A 22,220-nucleotide genomic window follows, 5' to 3' on the forward strand; every position below is an offset into this window, starting at 1 on the left:
TTTAGACAGGGACTATCACAAGTATTTTTCAGCAGGACTGTCACTGCCCCTGAACAGGGAGTCATATTACTGCAAGAACTTTGCTGAAACAAAGAAGATATATTGGACAAATGGGAAATTATAAATCTAGACCAACCCAGACTTGCACGGGTAACTAATGTCACTTTTTTACAGGCAGTGTGCCATCCATCCCTCGGCAAGGAGCAAATGGTGTTTCAGGAGATAACTCATTCCTGCTTTACTCTTGAGTTCAAGGCTCAGGTATTGTTCTTGACTTAACCCAGACACCGGCTGAGAAAGAAGACAAGCCAAAAATGCTACTGAACTAAATTTATTTGGGCAATTATATAAGATCATAATAACTTGTATACTATATTGTTTTAACTCATACTTCATGAGAAAAACCTTTAAATCTCCTATCTTTTTCTGCTGCGTGTCTGTTGAGGAAAAAAGAGCTAACAAATGTAACCTGAGCTTTAAGTTTTCTCTTGAATACTATTTAATATTAAAATATTTCTGGTAAGGGTCTATACATACGCACTGTCTCTGAAATCCTTGTATATTTTTCTGCATTGGCTGCAGCAGGAACAATTTAATGGCTGTAATATTTTAAACTTTAATAGACATTTTTGTGAAATTGTACAATCGATGTTTAAAAATCAAGTGTTTTGGTTACTGGAACATTGTGATTTTTGTGCTTTGGAGCGTTTTATCAATTGGGAGTTTATGTTGCAGATGAATGGAAGAAGAAAGTCAGTGAATCCTATGCCACGGTCACGGAGCGCTTGGAGGACGACCTGCAAATCAAGGAAAAGGAGCTGGCAGAGTTAAAGCATGTTTTCAGGTAGAATATTCTGTGGATCTGTTCACTGATTACTTTAAAATGATTATTTGCTATAAAACAGTATTTTCAGTTCCAGGTGTTTTATATGGACAGTTTCTCATGTATGGAATGCACATTCCTTATGTCTATTTTTGGGAATACGTCATGACAGTGCTGGGCAGAGCCCCACAGCAGAGCACCAAAATTAGTGGCTGCTGATTATTAATGCAAATATTTTACAACCAACACCTGTATACTTTGGTAAAATAATTACCTCTAGTACAGTGTCTGATTTTGCTGTGCACTTTTCAGTTTTGCTGACGTGTTTCTGCAGCCAGGAATATTGCTGAAGTGTACCAGGGTAAGCAAACACAGAAGCAGTGGATTCAGAGTCAGGATTGTCCTGGTTTTCTCAGGACAGCACATGCTCACACACAGGCTCACACAACTGAACTTTTCTCTGTGTGTGTGACCTTGTTAAATATGTTTAATGGTTGCTCCTCCCTGAGGGTGGGTTTATAGTTATGTAAATCCGTGTTCTGCAAAATCAGGGTCATGGGTGGGCTGGTACTGAATGGAAAATCCCAAACTTCTGTGGGCAGGCCGAAATTGAGATTCTCCAAAGAAATATTAACTGCAGGTGAGTTTAGTTTTCAATAAATGTAATTACTTAGAGTGTTTGATGGATCCATAACAAATCAGTCTGTGCTGAAGGAAACTCGCAAGGCTCGATGACAAAAAAATGTCCAAGTGTTGTCTCATTTGACAACTTGTAAGCGAGCACAGTGATCACTGTCCCCATGATCTCATTTGGGGAGTATAAACTCACTTTTTGGTGGGCTTTTCCTGGTTATTATTTTCATTTAGCAGGATGGCCCCTGCTCTATGCATGTTCTACTCACCATTTTCAAATCAATGCACACCTTTTAAAAATACTTCTTAGGTATTATTGCATTAATACAGAAGCTGAGTTTGTATGGATTGTCTATATTTTTAAGGAGTCTTTCCTCTTACTTCTCCTAGTTCAGATAAATTTAGAATGTATATATTGTGATTGCATAGCAGGAATTCTCAGAAAACAATAAATCTGGACCGCTGAACCTGATAGCAGTAAAGTATTTCTAGATTTACAGATTGCAAACTGGGTATAAATTCAGCCTCTTGCCTCAAAAAAATTACATTGAGATTTCTCTTTTAAATGTTTCCCACGTGCAAGAAGCTCTGCTGAAAGATGAAGGAAGTAATCATCTGTAAAATGCCTTTTTCAGCTCCGACGAGGCCTTCTGCAAAGTGAACCTGAATTACCGCACGGAGAGCGGGCTGTCACTGCTGCACCTGTGCTGCGTGTGTGGGGGTAGGTGTGGGGACAGGGGACACCCCTGGGACAGTCACTGACCTGTCCTGGCTGCCAGCAGGACTGTACCTGCGGTGGAACACCTGGGACAGTCACTGACCTGTCCAGCAGGACTGTACCTGCGGTGGAACCCCTGGGACAGTCACTGACCTGTCCAGCAGGACTGTACCTGCGGTGGAACCCCTGGGACAGTCACTGACCTGTCCAGCAGGACTGTACCTGCGGTGGAACCCCTGGGACAGTCACTGACCTGTCCAGCAGGACTGTACCTGCGGTGGAACCCCTGGGACAGTCACTGACCTGTCCAGCAGGACTGTACCTGCAGTGGAACACCTGGGACAGTCACTGACCTGTCCAGCAGGACTGTACCTGCGGTGGAACCCCTGGGACAGTCACTGACCTGTCCAGCAGGACCGTACCTGCGGTGGAACCCCTGGGACAGTCACTGACCTGTCCAGCAGGACTGTACCTGCGGTGGAACACCTGGGACAGTCACTGACCTGTCCAGCAGGACTGTACCTGCAGTGGAACACCTGGGACAGTCACTGACCTGTCCAGCAGGACCGTACCTGCGGTGGAACCCCTGGGACAGTCACTGACCTGTCCAGCAGGACCGTACCTGTGGTGGAACCCCTGGGACAGTCACTGACCTGTCCAGCAGGACTGTACCTGCGGTGGAACCCCTGGGACAGTCACTGACCTGTCCAGCAGGACCGTACCTGTGGTGGAACCCCTGGGACAGTCACTGACCTGTCCAGCAGGACTGTACCTGCGGTGGAACCCCTGGGACAGTCACTGACCTGTCCAGCAGGACTGTACCTGCGGTGGAACACCTGGGACAGTCACTGACCTGTCCAGCAGGACTGTACCTGCGGTGGAACAGCTGGAACAGTCACTGACCTGTCCAGCAGGACTGTACCTGCGGTGGAACAGCTGGAACAGTCACTGACCTGTCCAGCAGGACTGTACCTGCGGTGGAACACCTGGGACAGTCACTGACCTGTCCAGCAGGACTGTACCTGCGGTGGAACACCTGGGACAGTCACTGACCTGTCCAGCAGGACTGTACCTGCGGTGGAACCCCTGGGACAGTCACTGACCTGTCCAGCAGGACTGTACCTGCGGTGGAACACCTGGGACAGTCACTGACCTGTCCAGCAGGACTGTACCTGCAGTGGAACACCTGGGACAGTCACTGACCTGTCCTGGCTGCCAGCAGGACTCTGCTTCCAGGGAATTTCTCAGCTGGAGGAGCGCTCCCAGCATCACTCTGAGCTGCACTGCCAGAGGATGAAGCGAGTTACACAGAACCCCAGAGGATCTGATCCCTCAGTCTGACCAGAGTCCTGCTTGGTGATGCAGCGTGATTTACTGCAGGTGTTCCTCTCATCTAAAATTGCTGCTGTGTGCATTCCTTAATCCAGACTCACCACAGGGCATTTCTGGCTCCACATTTCTGGATTCTGTCCATGGCTCAGGCTCCAGGACAGGGACCTTGTTGGAGCAGCACCTTGCTGTACTCACATCACCACCTTTTCTACTGTAATGAAAATATCTGCATTTTATTTCACATTGGTTAAAAGAGGAATTACTGAAATGCTTTAGTGACAAACGTCAGCTGATGGGGCTTTTCCAGACAGCAGATCAGAATACACAAGGGAAGAGGGCAAGATGTGTTCTGGGATGCTCATAAAAACATACTAATGGAGGGATTTTCCACGTGGATCCACACAGCTGCTCTGTTATCCACAGCAAGTCCTAGTTCATGCACTTGCTTTGCTCTTGTTTTACAATTTTCAGCAGCAATTGGCTGAGACAGGCAAAGAGACTTCTGCCCTGAGGTTTCAGCTCTGCAAAGTGCTGACTAATGACATGCAGAAATGATTTTATCAACCTTAGTTAGATGTTCACCACCAGGAACAACCTGATCCTGCACCACTGGAAAATGAGGGGATCTTTAATTGTCATTTTCAAGTGCAAGATCCTGTCCAAAGATGACATCAATAATGGGAACATCAGAGCAGTTGGGGTAGCTGAGAGGAAGTTTAAGAAAACACACACTCATTATTAGTCCTGTGAACACTTGGAGGAGGGCAAAGAGCTACTGGCTCTGACATTGTCCTTGGTTACTGTCCAAGCATTCAGAAGGCAGATGAATTTATTGAATTTATGTTATTATTTATTCACTGTGCATCGAAAAGGTCGGAGCAAAGCTGCTGCCTGGACCACATTAATGGGCCCACTCCCCAAAATGAGCCTCCTTGTAAGGATGTCCCGTGTGGGGAGAGCAGTGCTCCAGTTCTGGGGTGGCAAAGGAGCTCAGTGGCTGAGGAACCAGGGGTTCCAGAAGCAGCTTCTGGTTCTCTCTGCAGCGTGGTCTGGATGTTAAAAGAGGAGTCTTCTTCTCTAGAAGCTCGGCTACCCTCACCAAATCCTCATTAAAGTGTGAACAAACAGTGAGCTGGTACGTGGCCAGACCCACAACTGTCCTGGTCAACGAGGTATTCCCATCAACCTCATCATTTCCACCTTTCAAAAGATAGATTTTATTACTTGCCTCAGGTCAGCAGTCGAGATATCTGTCTCTCTGCTTTCAAACTCACACAGGAGCTTCTTACCTCATCTACATGTTCTTTCCTGACTCTTTTTCCACCTCTCTCTCTAAAGGCAACAAATCACACATCAGGACTCTCATGCTGAAAGGGCTGCGCCCATCCAGACTAACGAGAAATGGATTTACAGCTCTTCACTTGGCAGCTTATAAGGTAAATTATTTTAAGTAGAATTGATGACAGGAAATCAGAACTGAGCAACCGATTTGTCTGAACTGTCTAGATGAGCCCTGTAGTCATTATTTCAGGTGCAAATACAAATTCCACATTTGTGGTGCGTAGGAAAAGAGCCCACGCACAGGAATCACAGCGTGTGCTGCTGTAGTGTCATCCATGGGTGGGACATTGCTCTGGGATCACTGATGGGAACATCCAGCGGAACTCAGGATAACAGAGTTGTCAGTGCCACCGGAAAATCAGGACAGAGGCTTGGTCACCATCCAGGCTTCAGTACGGCAGGAGAGAAGCAGCTCTGGTCCCGGGGCCAGAACTTCCCCAGCCCCTGGTGACACCGTGAGCCCCGGGGCCGGTCCCTCTCTGTCACAGCCCGGAGTGCCACAGTGTCACTGCCCAAGGGGTCACAGTGTCACAGCCCAGGGGTGACACAGTGTCACAGCCGGGAGTGACACAGTGTCACAGGCAGGGGGTCACAGTGTCACAGCTCGGGGTGACACAGTGTCACTGCCCAAGGGGTCACAGTGTCACAGCCCGGGGGGTGTCACAGTGTCACAGGCAGGGGGTCACAGTGTCACAGCCCAGAGTGTCACAGTGTCACTGCCCAAGGGGTCACAGTGTCACAGCCCAGGGGTGACACAGTGTCACAGCTGGGAGTGACACAGTGTCACAGCCCAGGGGTGACACAGTGTCACAGCCGGGGGTGTCACAGTGTCACAGCCCAGGGTGTCAGTGTCACAGCCCGGGGTGACACAGTGTCACAGGCAGAGGGGTCACAGTGTCACAGCCGGGGGTGACACAGTGTCACAGGCAGAGGGGTCACAGTGTCACAGCCCAGGGTGTCAGTGTCACAGCCGGGGGTGACACAGTGTCACAGGCAGAGGGGTCACAGTGTCACAGCCGGGGGTGACACAGTGTCACAGGCAGAGAGGTCACAGTGTCACAAGCCGGGGTGTCACAGTGTCACAGTGTCACAGCCCAGGGGTGTCACAGTGTCACAGCCGGGGGTGTCACAGTGTCACAGTCGGGGGTGACACAGTGTCACAGGCAGAGGGGTCACAGTGTCACAGGCAGAGGGGTCACAGTGTCACAAGCCGGGGTGTCACGGTGTCACAGTGTCACAGCCGGGGGTGTCACAGTGTCACAGCCCAGGGGTGTCACAGCCCAGGGTGTCACAGTGTCACAGCCGGGGGTGTCACAGTGTCACAGTGTCACAGCCCAGGGTGTCACAGTGTCACAGCCCAGGGGTGTCACAGCCCAGGGTGTCACAGTGTCACAGCCAGGGGTGACACAGTGTCACAGGCATGGAGGTCACAGTGTCACAGCTCGAGGTGTCCCAGTGTCACAGCCCAGGGGCCGAGGCTGGGGCTGCTCCCCGGGCATGAGGCGGGTTAAATCCGTGTTTGCAGGACAACGCGGAGCTGCTGACGGCGCTGCTGCACGGCGGGGCTGACATCCAACAGGTCGGCTACGGGGCGCTGACTGCCCTGCACGTCGCCACCATCGCCGGCCACCACCAGGTGTGTCTGTCTGTCTGTCTGTCTGTCTGTCTTGGGCTGTGCGGGACTGGACAGGGGAGGGCTCATATTGGCCGGTCATTCTGGTTTACGTTGATGTCGTTCAAAACAAAATTCGGAACTGGTTGAGTACAGCTGGACTTTTTTTTTTTCCTGCATTTTGGGAAAATCACATCTGTGCATTTATTTTTACACTGAACAAACGTGCACTAAGGACACAGATCAAAGGCTGGATTCCATAGGTCTTGGAGTCTTTTCCAACCTTGATGATTCTTGGATTCTAATAGATCTGTGCAGAATGATGGTGGAGCTGTTAACCCGAGCCCTGACTCTGGGAGGGTCTCACTCACAGGTATTTAATGTCTCCTCTGTGGACAGTACCAAGTGGCCTTCCCTGAGCACTCTGGGGTTTCAAGTAATTCCTGAAACACCTGGGCCTTTTTCTGTAAATGCCAAAGGCAGATCAGCTCTTGCTCCCACGCCCCGAGCTCCTGCTGGGGATATGGTGCTCACAACCCAACAAGGATGGGTTGTGATACCTCAGTGAGAAATAAACTGTTGGTAGTATTGGAAAGTTCCTTATTTTTCCTTGGGAATGATCAGCTCTGTATCAGAAGCATCTCCACAAATGGAGTGGGACTCCACATAACTTGCTTGGTTCATCTGCTGCTCTGGGAACCAAGGATTTATAGTCCAAGTTCTTGCTTTCCTTCTTCACATAGCTGTGAAATTTTCAGCCAGCTTAGAAGTTCCTCTGCCAGATAAAGCAGCTCGTTTTGTCCACGATTTCATTAATACTTGTGGAAACACAGAATCATTTTTTCATGATTCCACATTTATAAGAATGTGGTTTTATCCCTTGCCCTTTTTCAAAACACAAAGTCCTTATGTCTGTCTCATGGGGTTTTTTGTTGGCTCCTTCTAACTTTCAGAGTGGCTTAATTAATTGTCTTTGAAGTGAACATCATTGACTTGAGTGTTCAAAAGACTTCTGAAAAAACCTTTTGTAAGGGAACTTCAAGAAAAAATTGCAAAGTAAGACTATGGTGCAAGTTGTTTAAAGTAGTGTTTTGAGGTAACATTTGGTTGTACAAGGGGAAGGGAAGCATTAGTCCCCCTTGCTCTGCAGGCTGTGAACCCCACGGGGCTGCTGCTGGCTGCCTCTGCCCAGCCCACCCAGCTGCTTTCCCTGCAGCTTGGGAATGTCCCCTGGGTTACAAGCCTCACCTTCACTGTCTGTCTCCTGAGGATAAAAATCTCTCTCTTTTTTCTCCTTGGTTTCTGAAGTATTTCTATCCTTGCACATCCCTCCAGCAAAGCCTCCTACTTGTGATGCCTCTGACAGCTTTCAGAGCTTTCTAAGACTCCTTTTTTCTTTCCTGGAAAGATATCTTGTCTGAGAGACTATCAAGCCTGTCTCTGTACCCCTCTCATCATTTACACTTGAGTGGAGCTTGCTTAGCACAGCACACAAAATTCTATTTATCAGGAGATCACAAAGCAGCAAGCACGGCTGCCATTGCTACAGCCTGCAAAATGTGTCAAAACCCATCCAGTTCTATGTTCATCATCAGGGACGGATCCACATCACTCAACACAGTTTTTTCATCATCAAGATCCACCTTGAAAGCCTCTAGATGAATCTAAATTTTTGAATTCCAGTTCCCAAGGAGTTTAAGGAGAACTGGAGTTATGGTCACGTCCCTGAATGTGTTACAGCCTCACAGTTCATGGCCAGATTAAAACCAGGCTGATCCAAAGACGTTTCAGTCACATTAGTGTAAAAGCTACAGGGCCAAACAAATCTTTTCAGAGACAACAGCCACAACTTCAGTTTTATCATGGTAGTTTGCTGGAAAATGTCTTAAGTTAATCATTTGAAAGCCACCAAACCATTAAATCCCTGGCTGGCTCTGTGTTCCCACCTCTGGCCCACCAAGATATTGAAAATTGGCCAGACGTGGGAAACACAGTGGAGGGAATCAGTTGTGTTGACTAAATAATTGAGTGTGTTCTTTATTTACTACCGGAGCTTATTCCCACCCATGCTGTGAGTGCCTGTTGCTGAGCTGTCCTTTGGCTGATAGAAGAGCCAGCAGCTTCTCCAGAGATCTCAGGGGGTCTCTCTGAAGATTTTTATCATGTGGCGAAATGCTTTTTTGAGATTGGCAGTAAAAGGATGCACAGCAAAGGGATGCCAGCCCACGTGACATTTAGCAAGGGACATTGTGACTGTACATAAAGGGGGAGAGGGGATCACAGTGAGAGTGGCACAGCACTGAGAGCATTCCACGAGGCTGCAGAGCCTCCACCCATGGCAAAAACCAGACTGGGCCCTGCAGTGCTGCCTCCAGGGGAAATCGTAGCTGATGCCAGAGAAAAATGGTTCAAACTAACGGGAAATGGGCACAATTATGTATGTCAGGGCACAGACTTGATGCCGAAAATGTCTTCGTCCTATGAGAAAAGAATAATGGAGATTGTGTAAAGGACCAATCCCTGTAAGCTGATGTTGCCTGGGAAGAGTTTGTGTTCTCTGAGCACCGGAGAGCTGCAAGATTGAGCTGAGTGTCCTTGCTGCTGCACGTTTGCCGTGATTTGGGGGTCTCAGCTGAGAGCAGGTGACATTCGTGTGAGAGCATCGTTACAGCTGCCATGGGCTGCCGTCCTCCAGGGGCTCTCCGTGGGCAGGCACCGGTGACAACAGCACCGTGCAGGAGCTGCCCCTGCCCCATCCTGCTCAGCCCTGCAGTCCCACCTCTGCCCTGTGCTGCCTCAGGGCCCAGTGTCCTTCACGTCGTGACATTCAAAACTCTGCACCCATCAGACTGATGTGCAGAACTTCTGAAGGAACCCCTGGCCCCGGCCCTTCGTGTGCCCAAAGACTCCCTCGTGCTTCAGTGTAGAACCCAAAGTGGTTTCATTCATTTTGGCAGCTGTGCAGCAAGGCGTTTCTTGGGAGTTCGTCGCTTTCCAGAAACACACGGCCCTCCTGAAGGACCAAAAACAAAGTAGAAATTTGAAAGAAAACACTTAGGGTTATTTATTGAAGCCAAAGAGCTCTTATCTTCTAAAATACAAATAAATCTTTCCATGTTTGAGGATTTACCTTCGCACATTTGAATTTAAAAGGATCTTTCATTTTGTGTGGCTTTTTCACTTCTAAAAACTCAGATATGTTTACAGATCTTTGTTCATAACGGCTAAAAGAAAATTAAAGGTTGTTCTGAGAATATGCAGACAGCCATTTCTGTGCCTCTTACTTCGTAAATCAGGTTTTTTGGTGGCACACCGGTTTTCAGGCTCATTTATAAAGCATCAGTGACATTCAGTGTTCAGTTCAAGTACTGTAAGTTAATCGCTTTTACACGCCGTACGCAGCTCTGCACCTTTACAACTCCTTTGTCTGGGGCTGTTTGACTCGTTTAAAACCGGAGGCGTGAGGTTTCGAAGTCCCGTGTCACCAGCTGAGCAGATATAATGTGCACGTGGTGGTTTAAAGTGGCGTGTCCCGCTGTTTTCCCGGCAGGCTGTGGACATCCTGCTGCAGCACGGGGCTTACGTGAACGTGCAGGACGCCGTGTTCTTCACCCCGCTGCACATCGCCGCCTACTACGGCCACGAGCAGGTACCCGGGGGCACCTTCACACCTGCCTTGGGTGTTCCTGTGTCATGCTGATGGTGTTAGCCTTGAAACACACGATCACGGGATGGTTATATGCAGGTGCTTTTGTTGAAGAGCTCTGGGGATCAGGGGTACAGGGTACAGACCCAAATCTGACTCCGACATGGATTAGAGATTGACATGTTTTTATGCCCTTTGGTTATATAACTACATATTAATTATTAAACCCATGTTGTTCTACTGTAGGAATTCTGTAGTTTTCATCAGGCCCCCCCAAATATCATTTCTCGTGATTCTTGTTTAAGATAATAATCATATCCCATCACCAAACAATCATTACAATTATCAATCATATCATTTATCATATGGTGATTATGCAGGTGCGGTTTCTTCTGTACATGATCTGGTAAAGACAAAACTCAACCTTTGTTTCCAGGGCCTGCGTAGTTTTGGTTCCTTCCCAGGCCTATCCAGGCCCAGCCTTTTTTCCACCTCCCCTGAATCTATTGTAGACAGTTCCCATGATTGTAGAAACATTTTAACCCTGTGCTATCAAGGGGCCATTCAGATGTAGCGATGTGTCTGTATAACAGGCCGGCCTGATGCACCAGCCAAACTGGTTGTGAGCAATGTTATCAAACCACCCGCAGCTTTGTTGTTAGAGCTCTCAGGATTCTTCAGGATTACTGAGACAACATCAGGATCAAAAATAAGAAAAGAGCCTGAGAGAATGCCCGCAAAAAATGCAAACCCTAGGTCGGGGGAGCACAAGGTGTGGATGGACATTGACCAGCTGGGTGTCCTGAAGGATGAGTGCCTGCCTCAGGGAGAAGCAGCTCGGCCAACCCAGAGATGCCCAGGTGGACAGCAGAGCCAGAATCTGTATCTGCCGTGAAGTGTGAACGATAAACAGCTTCTGTTGGAATCATAGTGGCTCTGTTGTTCAGTGGCACATTTCCCCCTGCATTCAGACAAACGGGGCTGGTGTCCCTTCACCACAGAGAATGTTTGTCAGAATGAACGTGAGCTTGCTTTGGAGTATTTTTTATATTTTTATAGACCTGTAACTTAAAAATGAGTTTTCTATTGAATCCCTTCTCCCTGTTTTAACTTTACGGAGAGGCTCACGCACAGTGTTACCCAATGCAATACTGCATCTGGTTTTCTCAAAGTTTTCATGTGATATTTTAAGTAACCTCAATTACAAATTTAGGTAACCCACCTCTTACTGAAGTTTGGAGCCGACGTGAACGCCAGTGGAGAAGTTGGGGACAGACCTCTCCATCTGGCTGCTGCCAAAGGCTTTCTCAACATCACAAAGCTTTTGATGGAAGAGGGAAGCAAAGCTGACGGTAAGATATTTAAAAATCATCTTTAATGTTGTGTTTTCTAGACAGAGCCTTAGCTTCCTATCACATACTCCTTGTATGCGTGTCTGTGTGTCATCTTTGGACAACTGAAACAAGAAAAGAGCAGCTGGAGAGTCTTCCTTGGTTAAGTGTGCTGGTTTGTCATCTCACATTTACTCTGTTTTCAGTAATAAGGTAGAGTTGAAAAAGGGGTGGAAAACAAAATTAAGATTAATATACAGAGGTGGCTCATTATTTATACTCTGATCCAGGCAGGGAACATGTGGCCATGTGGTGGAGATCTGTGGTCAAAGTGACTCAAATGCACAGAGAGCTAGTGAATGAGCTACGGGAGAAGGGGAGAAGGTTTTAAGTCAAAATTATGCAGCAAGTAATTTAAAATAATTCATATGGAGGTCAAAATTCCACAGAAAAGGGGATTTTTTAGCACATGATTTATGATGCTCCACAAGCTCCCCACTCTTCACTGTGGGACATTTTCTGTCTGAGAAATTGCCTGTGTGAGGATTTGGTGGGCTGGGCAGATACAAAAGTCTCTGAGCATGTTTGGGCGTTGTGTGGGCTCTTTGTCCAGGTGGCCTCACAGTGATGTCACTGGGGCTGGGACATGGCACTTCATTGCTTGTACTCTGCGTGAATGTAATATTTAAAGTGTTTTCTGCTGTGACTAATGTCAGTGTGCAGCTGGTGGTTCTGCTGGGTTCTTCCTCTTGCTCTGCTCCCTCTGCTTTTGCTGTTTCAGATGAAGGCACAAAGTGTGCCCCACTCCAGCCTGATGCCCCCACTGCTGTGACACCTGTGCCACAGGTGTGCCCATCCCACACTGGCACACAAATATCACAACTCAGAGGTCACACCTCAGGCATGTTGTGATTATCGGTGCAGAGATTCTTACCTGTACATGAGGGGAGCCTTAAAGAAAGGTGGAGAGAGAACACCTGCAAGGGCCTGGAGTGCCAGGACAAGGGGAATTGACAGAGCATGGGGTTAGATTAAACACCAGGAAAAAACTCTTCCCTGTGAGGGTGGGCAGGCCCTGACACAGCTGTGGCTGCTCCTGGATCCCTGGCAGTGTCCCAGGCCAGGCTGGACAGGGCTTGGAGCAGCCTGGGACAGTGGGAGGTGTCCCTGCCCACAGGGAGGGACCTTAAAGATCAGGGTCCCTTCCAACCCAGGCCGTTCTATGATTCTGTGAAATACTGAGCAAATTTCAAATTATTTACAATTTAATTTCTTATCCTCAGAGCAAGAGACAGAAATGATTTTGGGAAGTAACAGCACATTGCTTGGAAACGTACTGCTCTTTAATACATCAATTTGCCATGCTCTCTGTGGGTCCTGCCTGCAATCACACATCCTCCTCATGCAGAAAAAAAGGCAGAGAGAGGAGCGGCATGGTCAGGTCTGTGCGTGCTGTTTTCAGCAGCGAGCTCAGGGTGTTTCAGCCTCCATGTGCGTGCACTGAGCTGATATAACCATAACAAAGGGGGGGGGGAAAGAGACGTTCTCTCATCATGACAAGGCAGTGGGAGGCTTGCTCTCTGTTAAAGAGTTTATTCCAAAAGGAAAGAATCTGGGGCACCATTTCAGGTCCTTTTCTTTAAACTCAGAATCTTCAGCACAGAAAGAAAGAAAAGGGAGCCTGGAAGCGGGAAGCCTTTTGCTCTCAAAGTAGCACACTTTGAAACTTGCTGTAAATGCAGCAGCAGAGGAAAAGTCTTTAGTGCCCAGGAATGAAAGGAATTGGGGAAAGAACCTGAATAAATCTGGCACTGCTCAGTGCAGAGCAGTAATTGGGGTCACAGACTTGAACTGTTTCTTTTAACATGATGTGAGTTAGCCCAAAGCTGCAGCGATTGTCCCGTGAGCCGGCAGCATCCCTGGCATGGGTGTGCCCCACAACAGCTGCCAGTCCCCCACACTCCCACCTGCAGATCCCCCAGGGACATTGTGCAAGTGCCCCTGAAATATTTTGCTGCAGCTGGCAGATGCCGGCAGTCCTGTGCTGCCTGGACGTTCCCTGTTGAAGTTGTTATTATCTTGCTTTTGCTTCAAAATTGCTCTTTCAAAAGGGCCTTTGTAACTCACGGTTCCTTCATGGAAACCTTAGTCAAAAGACTCAATAATTATGCAGCTGGAAGAAACCAGTGATGCCCCAAGTTCAGAAAATCACCCTGACAGTGCACTGCAGATGGCACAGAGCAATGTGGGTTCGATGTGCAAAAGATCACAGAAATTTCAATTGTAAACAAATACATCCACAAATATTTTTTTCCAGGAGGTTTCAAAATGCATACACACAGCACATAAAATTCTATTAAATATCCGAAACAATCTCAGGCACACTGTGCTAAGGGTAAAATCTTTTCTGTGGTCTCTTTCTGGGTGACCGGCAGTGAATGCTCAGGACAACGAGGATCATGTGCCCCTGCACTTCTGCTCTCGGTTTGGGCACCATGACATTGTGAAGTTCTTACTGCAGAGCAGCTTCGAGGTGCAGCCCCACGTGGTGAACATCTATGGAGACACCCCTCTGCACCTGTGAGTGCCCCGGGGCAGCTGCTGGGCAGGTTTGGCGCTCGGGGAAGGTTTGGGGCTTGGTTTTGCTGACACCTCTGTACTGGCTTCCTCCTCAGTGCCTGTTACAATGGGAAGTTTGAAGTTGTCAAGGAAATAATCCAGCTCTCAGGAACAGAAAGTCTCACTAAGGAAAATATCTTCAGCGAAACAGCTTTCCACAGGTGAGGTGTTCAAATGCCACTGTCAGTAGGGCTCCACTTACACGTGTGTGCAGCACAACTCCCAAAATTACACAGGTCTCACCAGCACCAGGGGAGGGGCAGAGCGAGCAGGGGGCTGCACAGCGAGGGTGAGTTTCTGTCATGGGATACATGACAGAGCATGAAGCAAGAGGCAGAACCAGGCAGTGAAAATCAGGTTCACCAGCACCTGGTTCCTCTCCTTGGCCAGGCTGGGGGCTGAGGTCAGGGCTCGTTCCACCTGGATGTCTGCTGGAGCCAGGTACTCTGGGTGAGAGACCAGGTGGCAGAACATGGTTTGGTTGGCATGCTGGAACTTTGTAAAGGGCAATTTAAGGGGCACTTTGCAACACGGGCTGTTTGCACAATGCTGCGAAATTCGGTGATTCAGCAACAATTAGAATGTTACTGAAACAATAAAAATTAATATGCTCTGGTGGGTTAAACACTCATTTGCACATTTCTAATGATCCTTTCTCACTGCATTTTTATCTCTGTGTAATTCTTTGTAAAGTTTTGGCTACCCAAAGTACTTCTTTTCTGGGCTATAGCACTCACCACTCCCTTTACATCTGCAGTGCTTGCACCTACGGGAAGAACATAGAACTTGTCAAGTTTCTTCTTGACCAGAACGTTGTAAGCATCAATCACCAGGGGAGAGATGGGCACACAGGTAACATCATCATACTCACTGTGTATGAGGTACACACCAGCACCAAAATACTGTGGGGCCACGTGCCATCAGGATTTCCAGGGAAATTCCAGCACCCAAGTGCCTTTCAGACAGAGCACAGCTTTCTTGAAATACTTTTACAGGAGGCACAGAAGTGATAAGACTTCAGTGAGGATGCATCAGGCTCATTAGGGTGTATATGAGCAGCAAAACCTGGTGTAAACTGTTCCTCCCACACTGAAGTTTCCAAGTTCAAAATTATTCTGCAAGGAGAGTGGCTTCTGGAATGTAGTGTCGGAAGGGCTGCACACCTTTCTGTCCCCACTACACACAGCTGCCTTTGTCTCCACCTGCGTTTTCTCACACACAGAGCTGTTAAATGTGGTTTACAGGGGTCAGAGTAAATGGTGGCACATTGTGCAGAGGCAATAGATTGGTTCTTGCAGCCCGAATGTTTAATTTTCACTTCTTGCCTCAGGTATCTTTTTGACAACATATTTATTCATTGAGGAGCTCAATTTGCACCTTACAGGTGTTGCTGCAGTCCTGCTGCCGTGTTCTGACAGCTGTGCTCCCCACACCTCTCTGATGTTCCAGGATTGCACTGTGCTTGCTACCACGGCCACATTCGCCTTGTGCAGTTCCTGCTGGACAACGGAGCTGACATGAACCTTGTAGCTTGTGATCCCAGCAGGTCCAGTGGAGAAAAGGATGAGCAGACCTGCCTGATGTGGGCTTATGAGAAAGGTATTTCCATTTTCTAGTTTCTGCTGCAAAAGCCACAGGAGCTCTGCAGGAAGGAGAGGGCGGCATGGGAAGGAGATAAAGCTGCAAATCAACCTGCCAGTGCCTGCAGGCAGAGCTCCCACCATCCCGCCCCAGGGAATGACACAAAGTGTTACACACCCCTGCCCTTCCGTTTGTCATCTCAGATCTCTGTGAAACGCCAGTTTAGTCCAGCACAAACTGAAGAAAAGGAGTGTTTCTGTGCTGCTAAAACAGGAGACACGCAGCCTGTGCAGCAAGGGCTGCTCTCCTCTGGCATGCACAGGGGTTCTCATTTTATTGCTGAGCATTCTGAGGAACCAGGAATCAGTCAGTAATCCTGAATTCTTGCAATTATGGACACAAGTGAGGCGTCTTCCATGGTTCCTGTTCCACTGTTCTGCATGTACAGCCAGCCAGCAGCTCCTGTCTTGTTCCCGAGTCTGAACTCCTGGGACATTCCCCTGCAGTGCCTTTTATGGTGAGAGTGACTGTAAGATATTAAAACTATGAGTTGGCAAGGCTTTTCAAAACCTGATTATTGGCAAAATAATACATATGAAATTACTGAAGGAAAACCCACCTTGGAAAGGTTCAGGAAAGGATTTTAACTGCTGCCAGGCAGTTTTGTGCATCAAACACCAGAGCAGTGGCCCCACTGCCAGCTGGTGCCTCCCAAGGGGCAGGGGCAAGGGCAGGTCCCATCTGCAGCAATAGGTGTACAAACTCCTCTGGGTTAGGGCTACAAAAAGAGTGTTTACAGGCACTGGTTTTCCTTGTCAGGCCCACTGAGGACTATTGTCCCCTTCCATTGCAGGATTTCTGCAGCAGAGTTTTCCTTTGCCACATCTCGCGTTTTAGGAGTAGGTGGACTCATGAAAACAACGTGCTTGTTTTTACTGGCTGAAATTGCCCATATTTCTGCAATTAAGAATCCCAGTAGGTTTAGATTAGCATCACCATGTTTTAGCATATTTTATAGGCACATTTTACATTTTTTTAAAATCCCAAGATTTTTTATGAATACATTTTAAAAAAAAAGTTTTTTGATTTACTTGCAAATCCTTGTATTTCCTCTTTCTTTGCTAGGTCACGATGCAATTGTGACCCTCCTGAAGCATTACAAGAGACCTCAGGACGAATCCCCCTGCAATGAATACTCCCAGCCTGGAGGAGGTATGGGCTGAGCAATCGTTTTATTCAAAGGGCCTGATCCAAAGACTGCTGGAATCCCTGGAAGTGCTCCACCGTGTCAGAGGGCTTTGGGTCAGTCCTGTCTGGCACAAAACAAATCACTGTCATGGGGCTCACCATTTTGTGGCCATGCACAGATTCCTTTTGGGGCTGCAGCCACATGACACCGCAGTCTGCTGTGCTGGTACGGTGAGGAAAATGAGCTGCAGCCCCAGCCAGCTCCCATCAGATGTGTTGGTGTGTTTATCTGAACTCTCACCCTTCGTTATTAATTCCTTCTGGCATCACTGACTCATTAATTTATCAGCACCATCACTTATGTTGTCATTGAACTCCGTCATTTCACTCTGTTCTTTATTCCAGACGGTTCCTACGTGTCAGTGCCATCCCCTCTAGGGAAGATTAAAAGCATGACAAAAGGTATTTGCAATGGCAAGGGAAAATGTGAACTTTCCTGGTCCTTTTACCCAGTGTGTTTGTCAGCCTGAACACCCTACACAGGATTCATTATTCCTGGACTTTTTATGGTACATTGTTCCATTTCCCTGGGCTAATTTTAACAAATAATATACTTAGTTTTGTTGCTCAGTATAATGACAGTTCCTGTATTTGCCGTGTTTTCATTCACTTTAAAAAATATGTGTTTCTTTTTATTTCTGTGAAAAAAGGCTGTGATGTGAAATGACACTAATGAAATACCCACTTCTGAGTGAATGCAAATAAATATCATTTAAATCACACAGTGAAATGCCCGAATTATAAGAAAAATTCTCTCCAAAAATAATTTGTGTTACTCTGAAGCAAATATAGCTGAAACATTCAGATAAATATTCTAAGGTATTTTAAGATATTTCTTCTTCTTTTGGTTTTGATTTTTGGGTGGGGTTTTTTTTTGTGGGTTTTTTTAAATGTGGGTTTTGTTTGTTTGTTTTTGGTTGTTTGGTTTGGTTTTGGGGGGTTTTTGTGTGGTCCTTTCAATTTTCCCCTTTAAATGCTCACTCTGGATATAATCAAATCCTTACATCCTTTACATAGCACCATCAAAATGCTCTGTTTAGAAATATTCTGATAAACTTTATAGTCGTAAACTGAAAAGATCAACAAGATGGAGACATTTGACGACTAAATTCAGTTGCCAAGTTCAGATTCCACAGGTCACCAAGAGGCTCTGGAATAGCCTCCCCTGCAGCAGCAATGAGCACTGGCTAAGCAGAAGGAAGGGATGAATTTGGGAATGTGGGACGGTGCTCATGGCTGAGGTGCCAAAGGCAGGAGTGCCCGAGGCAGCCCTGGCACTGCCGGGGTGTGTCTGTCACTGGCTCTGCTGCAGCAGGGAGCAGCACCAGCAGTCAGTTTACAGGGAAAATCAGCTTTCCCTGTGCAAGGGTTCTGTAGTTCAGTGCTTCTATGCCTGGTGCTCCCCTGGCCCACGTTTTACAAACAGGGTGGGTGTTTCTCTTGCAGAAAAGGCCGATGTCCTCCTCCTCCGGGCTGGGCTGCCTTCACACTTCCACCTCCAGCTCTCTGAGATTGAGTTCCACGAGATTATCGGCTCAGGTACCGGGACTAAAGTGCATTCATTCAGATGACTGATGTTCATAACAAACATATCTGAGCTTATTGGTTTTGAACCGTTTCAGGGTCTTTTGGAAAGGTCTACAAGGGACGATGCAGAAATAAAATTGTTGCCATCAAACGGTGAGTTTGTCAGCCTTTGTCAGTGACCTAGTTTGCAGTATTTCAGAAGCCCACCTTTTATGGCACCTTTGCCTTCTGCTTGCTCTCCTGTGACCTGCAAGTTACCGAGCCAACACCTACTGCTCCAAGTCGGACGTGGACATGTTCTGCCGTGAGGTTTCCATCCTGTGCCGCCTGAACCACCCCTGTGTCATCCAGTTCGTGGGAGCCTGCCTGGACGACCCCAGCCAGTTTGCCATCGTCACCCAGTACATCTCCGGGGGATCGCTCTTCTCCCTGCTCCACGAGCAGAAGAGGTATTGCCCCCGTCCTCCTGCTCACAGAATTGGGAAGAATTTGGGGAGTCTGGGCTGATGTAAATACTCATTTCAGCACAGGACAACAGTGAAAGGGACACACTAGAAAATATTGAGCTTTGGTTCAGTTTATTTAGTGTACAAGGTAAATTAATAAATTATCACAGAATTGTTATGCGTTATTTTGCAGTATACAGATTTAGTTTACATAGATTATGTAACATTTTCTATGCAAAACGATTTTAAATGTTCCATGATTTACAGATAAGAACAATTTCCAACTGTCTATTAACTTCAAGTAATCTTTTAATTTTTTTGCGAAATACAGAATTCTTGATCTGCAGTCTAAATTAATCATTGCTGTAGATGTGGCCAAAGGCATGGAGTACCTCCACAACCTCACACAGCCCATCATACATCGGGATTTGAACAGGTCAGTTTCTGTCTTTAACCTAAAAATTCAGGCAACATGAAAGCTCAAAGCAGGGACACCCTGCAGTCTCCTGCAACCCCAGTGTCTCATTAGCACTCAACTGAAAATAATCTCAGAGGTTTTACACAAACCCCAACAAGTCACAGTTGCTGAACTGTGATTGTCCTTGAAGTCTGCAGTCGCTGACAGTGTTTACCTGCACCTGTTTGTTTTTCTGAATCTGTTTTCCAATGCTCAGTTTCAGCCTAACACCTGCTGTCAAAGAGCACTTGGTCACATTCCTGCCTCACTTTATCTCCGTCCTTTGCTTTGTCTCTTTTACTGTAAATATTTCCCCAAAGTCACTGAGTTCGGTGTTTCTCGGTTTGCTTGGCTCCTTTGGTACAGCCAACAGCAGCTCTGATTGCTCCCCTCTGGGAGCTGAGATCCTGCCTGGGACTGGGACTCCTCCATCTCTTTGGGGGTATCCCAGCGGAGCACTGGGTCCTTGGTATCTGCGGCAAAAAGCTGTTTTTTCTGTTCTGGTTATGGAGAGAAAAGCTGTTTTTTCTGTTCTGGTTATGGAGAGAAAAGCTGTTTTTTCTGTTCTGGGTGTGGAGGGGAAAGCTGTTCTTTCTGTTCTAGCTATGGAGACTGCCTTGTGCATATTTCAGCAGCAGGGGATGAAATACCTGAGCTGTCCTGATTGCAGGATTGGAGATGAAAATGATCCTTTTGCTAAAGCCAAAACATGGTCCTGAGCTCTGCCAGCCCTTGAGAGCGACAGGCAGGCCGGAATGGCATCCTCCACCATCCTCTGAGCCTCCTTCCCATCCCTGCATCCCTGCCCAGGCCTTCAGGCCACACACCTGTGTTGTTCCAAGGGGGAGCCTTGCTCTTGAGGCAGTGGAACGAACCAGGAGCCCCGTGCCTGACCCTGCAGCCTGTGGAGCTGCTCCAGGACAGCCAAGGCTCAGACCAGGACAGCCAAGGCTCAGACCAGGAGAGCCAAGGCTCAGACCAGGAGAGCCAAGGCTCAAACCAGGACAGCCAAGGCTCAAACCAGGACAGCCAAGGCTCAGACCAGGACAGCCAAGGCCCAGACCAGGACAGCCAAGGCTCAGACCAGGGCAGCCAAGGCTCAGACCAGGACAGCCAAGGCTCAGACCAGGACAGCCAAGGCTCAGACCAGGACAGCCAAGGCTCAGACCAGGACAGCCAAGGCTCAGACCAGGACAGCCAAGGCTCAGACCAGGACAGCCAAGGCTCAGACCAGGACAGCCAAGACTCAGACCAGGACAGCCAAGGCTCAGACCAGGACAGCCAAGGCTCAAACCAGGACAGCCAAGGCTCAGACCAGGACAGCCAAGGCTCAGACCAGGACAGCCAAGGCTCAAACCAGGACAGCCAAGGCTCAGACCAGGACAGCCAAGGCTCAGACCAGGACAGCCAAGGCTCAGACCAGGAGAGCCAAGGCTCAGACCAGGACAGCCAAGGCTCAGACCAGGACAGCCAAGGCTTAAACCAGGGCAGCCAAGGCTCAGACCAGGACAGCCAAGGCTTAAACCAGGACAGCCAAGGCTCAGACCAGGACAGCCAAGGCTCAGACCAGGAGAGCCAAGGCTCAAACCAGGACAGCCAAGGCTCAGACCAGGACAGCCAAGGCTCAGACCAGGACAGCCAAGGCTTAAACCAGGACAGCCAAGGCTCAGACCAGGACAGCCAAGGCTCAGACCAGGACAGCCAAGGCTCAGACCAGGAGAGCCAAGGCTCAAACCAGGACAGCCAAGGCTCAGACCAGGACAGCCAAGGCTCAGACCAGGACAGCCAAGGCTTAAACCAGGACAGCCAAGGCTCAGACCAGGACAGCCAAGGCTCAGACCAGGACAGCCAAGGCTCAAACCAGGACAGCCAAGGCTCAGACCAGGACAGCCAAGGCTCAGACCAGGACAGCCAAGGCTCAGACCAGGACAGCCAAGGCTCAGACCAGGACAGCCAAGGCTCAGACCAGGACAGCCAAGGCTCAGACCAGGACAGCCAAGGCTTAAACCAGGACAGCCAAGGCTCAGACCAGGACAGCCAAGGCTCAGACCAGGACAGCCATGGCTCAGACCAGGAGAGCCAAGGCTCAAACCAGGACAGCCAAGGCTCAGACCAGGACAGCCAAGGCTCAGACCAGGACAGCCAAGGCTTAAACCAGGACAGCCAAGGCTCAGACCAGGACAGCCAAGGCTCAGACCAGGACAGCCAAGGCTCAAACCAGGACAGCCAAGGCTCAGACCAGGACAGCCAAGGCTCAGACCAGGACAGCCAAGGCTCAGACCAGGACAGCCAAGACTCAGACCAGGACAGCCAAGGCTCAGACCAGGAGAGCCAAGGCTCAGACCAGGACAGCCAAGGCTCAGACCAGGACAGCCAAGGCTTAAACCAGGGCAGCCAAGGCTCAGACCAGGACAGCCAAGGCTCAGACCAGGACAGCCAAGGCTTAAACCAGGACAGCCAAGGCTCAGACCAGGACAGCCAAGACTCAGACCAGGACAGCCAAGGCTCAGACCAGGACAGCCAAGGCTCAGACCAGGAGAGCCAAGGCTCAAACCAGGACAGCCAAGGCTCAGACCAGGACAGCCAAGGCTCAGACCAGGACAGCCAAGGCTTAAACCAGGACAGCCAAGGCTCAGACCAGGACAGCCAAGGCTCAGACCAGGACAGCCAAGGCTCAGACCAGGAGAGCCAAGGCTCAAACCAGGACAGCCAAGGCTCAGACCAGGACAGCCAAGGCTCAGACCAGGACAGCCAAGGCTTAAACCAGGACAGCCAAGGCTCAGACCAGGACAGCCAAGGCTCAGACCAGGACAGCCAAGGCTCAAACCAGGACAGCCAAGGCTCAGACCAGGACAGCCAAGGCTCAGACCAGGACAGCCAAGGCTCAGACCAGGACAGCCAAGGCT

General features: G+C 48.6%; 1 protein-coding gene across 3 annotated transcripts in view; it reads left to right on the plus strand.

Moving 5' to 3' along the window:
• Window positions 1–60: 60 nt before the first annotated feature.
• Window positions 61–22,220, plus strand: part of TNNI3K (TNNI3 interacting kinase) — a 33,552-nt gene continuing 11,392 nt past the window's right edge. For all 3 annotated transcript variants that reach the window (XM_066193035.1, XM_066193036.1, XM_066193037.1), the window contains exons 1-17: window positions 61–150; window positions 736–844; window positions 2,092–2,177; window positions 4,845–4,942; window positions 6,373–6,483; window positions 10,010–10,108; window positions 11,319–11,457; window positions 13,872–14,016; window positions 14,112–14,216; window positions 14,813–14,907; window positions 15,505–15,654; window positions 16,762–16,848; window positions 17,230–17,286; window positions 18,331–18,423; window positions 18,507–18,564; window positions 18,666–18,860; window positions 19,189–19,293. In XM_066193035.1, coding sequence (XP_066049132.1) covers window positions 111–150; window positions 736–844; window positions 2,092–2,177; window positions 4,845–4,942; window positions 6,373–6,483; window positions 10,010–10,108; window positions 11,319–11,457; window positions 13,872–14,016; window positions 14,112–14,216; window positions 14,813–14,907; window positions 15,505–15,654; window positions 16,762–16,848; window positions 17,230–17,286; window positions 18,331–18,423; window positions 18,507–18,564; window positions 18,666–18,860; window positions 19,189–19,293 — 1,772 coding nt within the window. In that variant the 5' untranslated portion in view covers window positions 61–110. The remainder of the gene's footprint in view (window positions 151–735; window positions 845–2,091; window positions 2,178–4,844; window positions 4,943–6,372; window positions 6,484–10,009; window positions 10,109–11,318; window positions 11,458–13,871; window positions 14,017–14,111; window positions 14,217–14,812; window positions 14,908–15,504; window positions 15,655–16,761; window positions 16,849–17,229; window positions 17,287–18,330; window positions 18,424–18,506; window positions 18,565–18,665; window positions 18,861–19,188; window positions 19,294–22,220) is intronic.

Source organism: Chamaea fasciata, unplaced genomic scaffold (assembly GCF_029207755.1).
Source record: "Chamaea fasciata isolate MVZ Bird 193981 ecotype frontalis unplaced genomic scaffold, bChaFas1.0.hap1 SCAF_10, whole genome shotgun sequence".
NCBI lineage: Eukaryota > Metazoa > Chordata > Aves > Passeriformes > Sylviidae > Chamaea > Chamaea fasciata.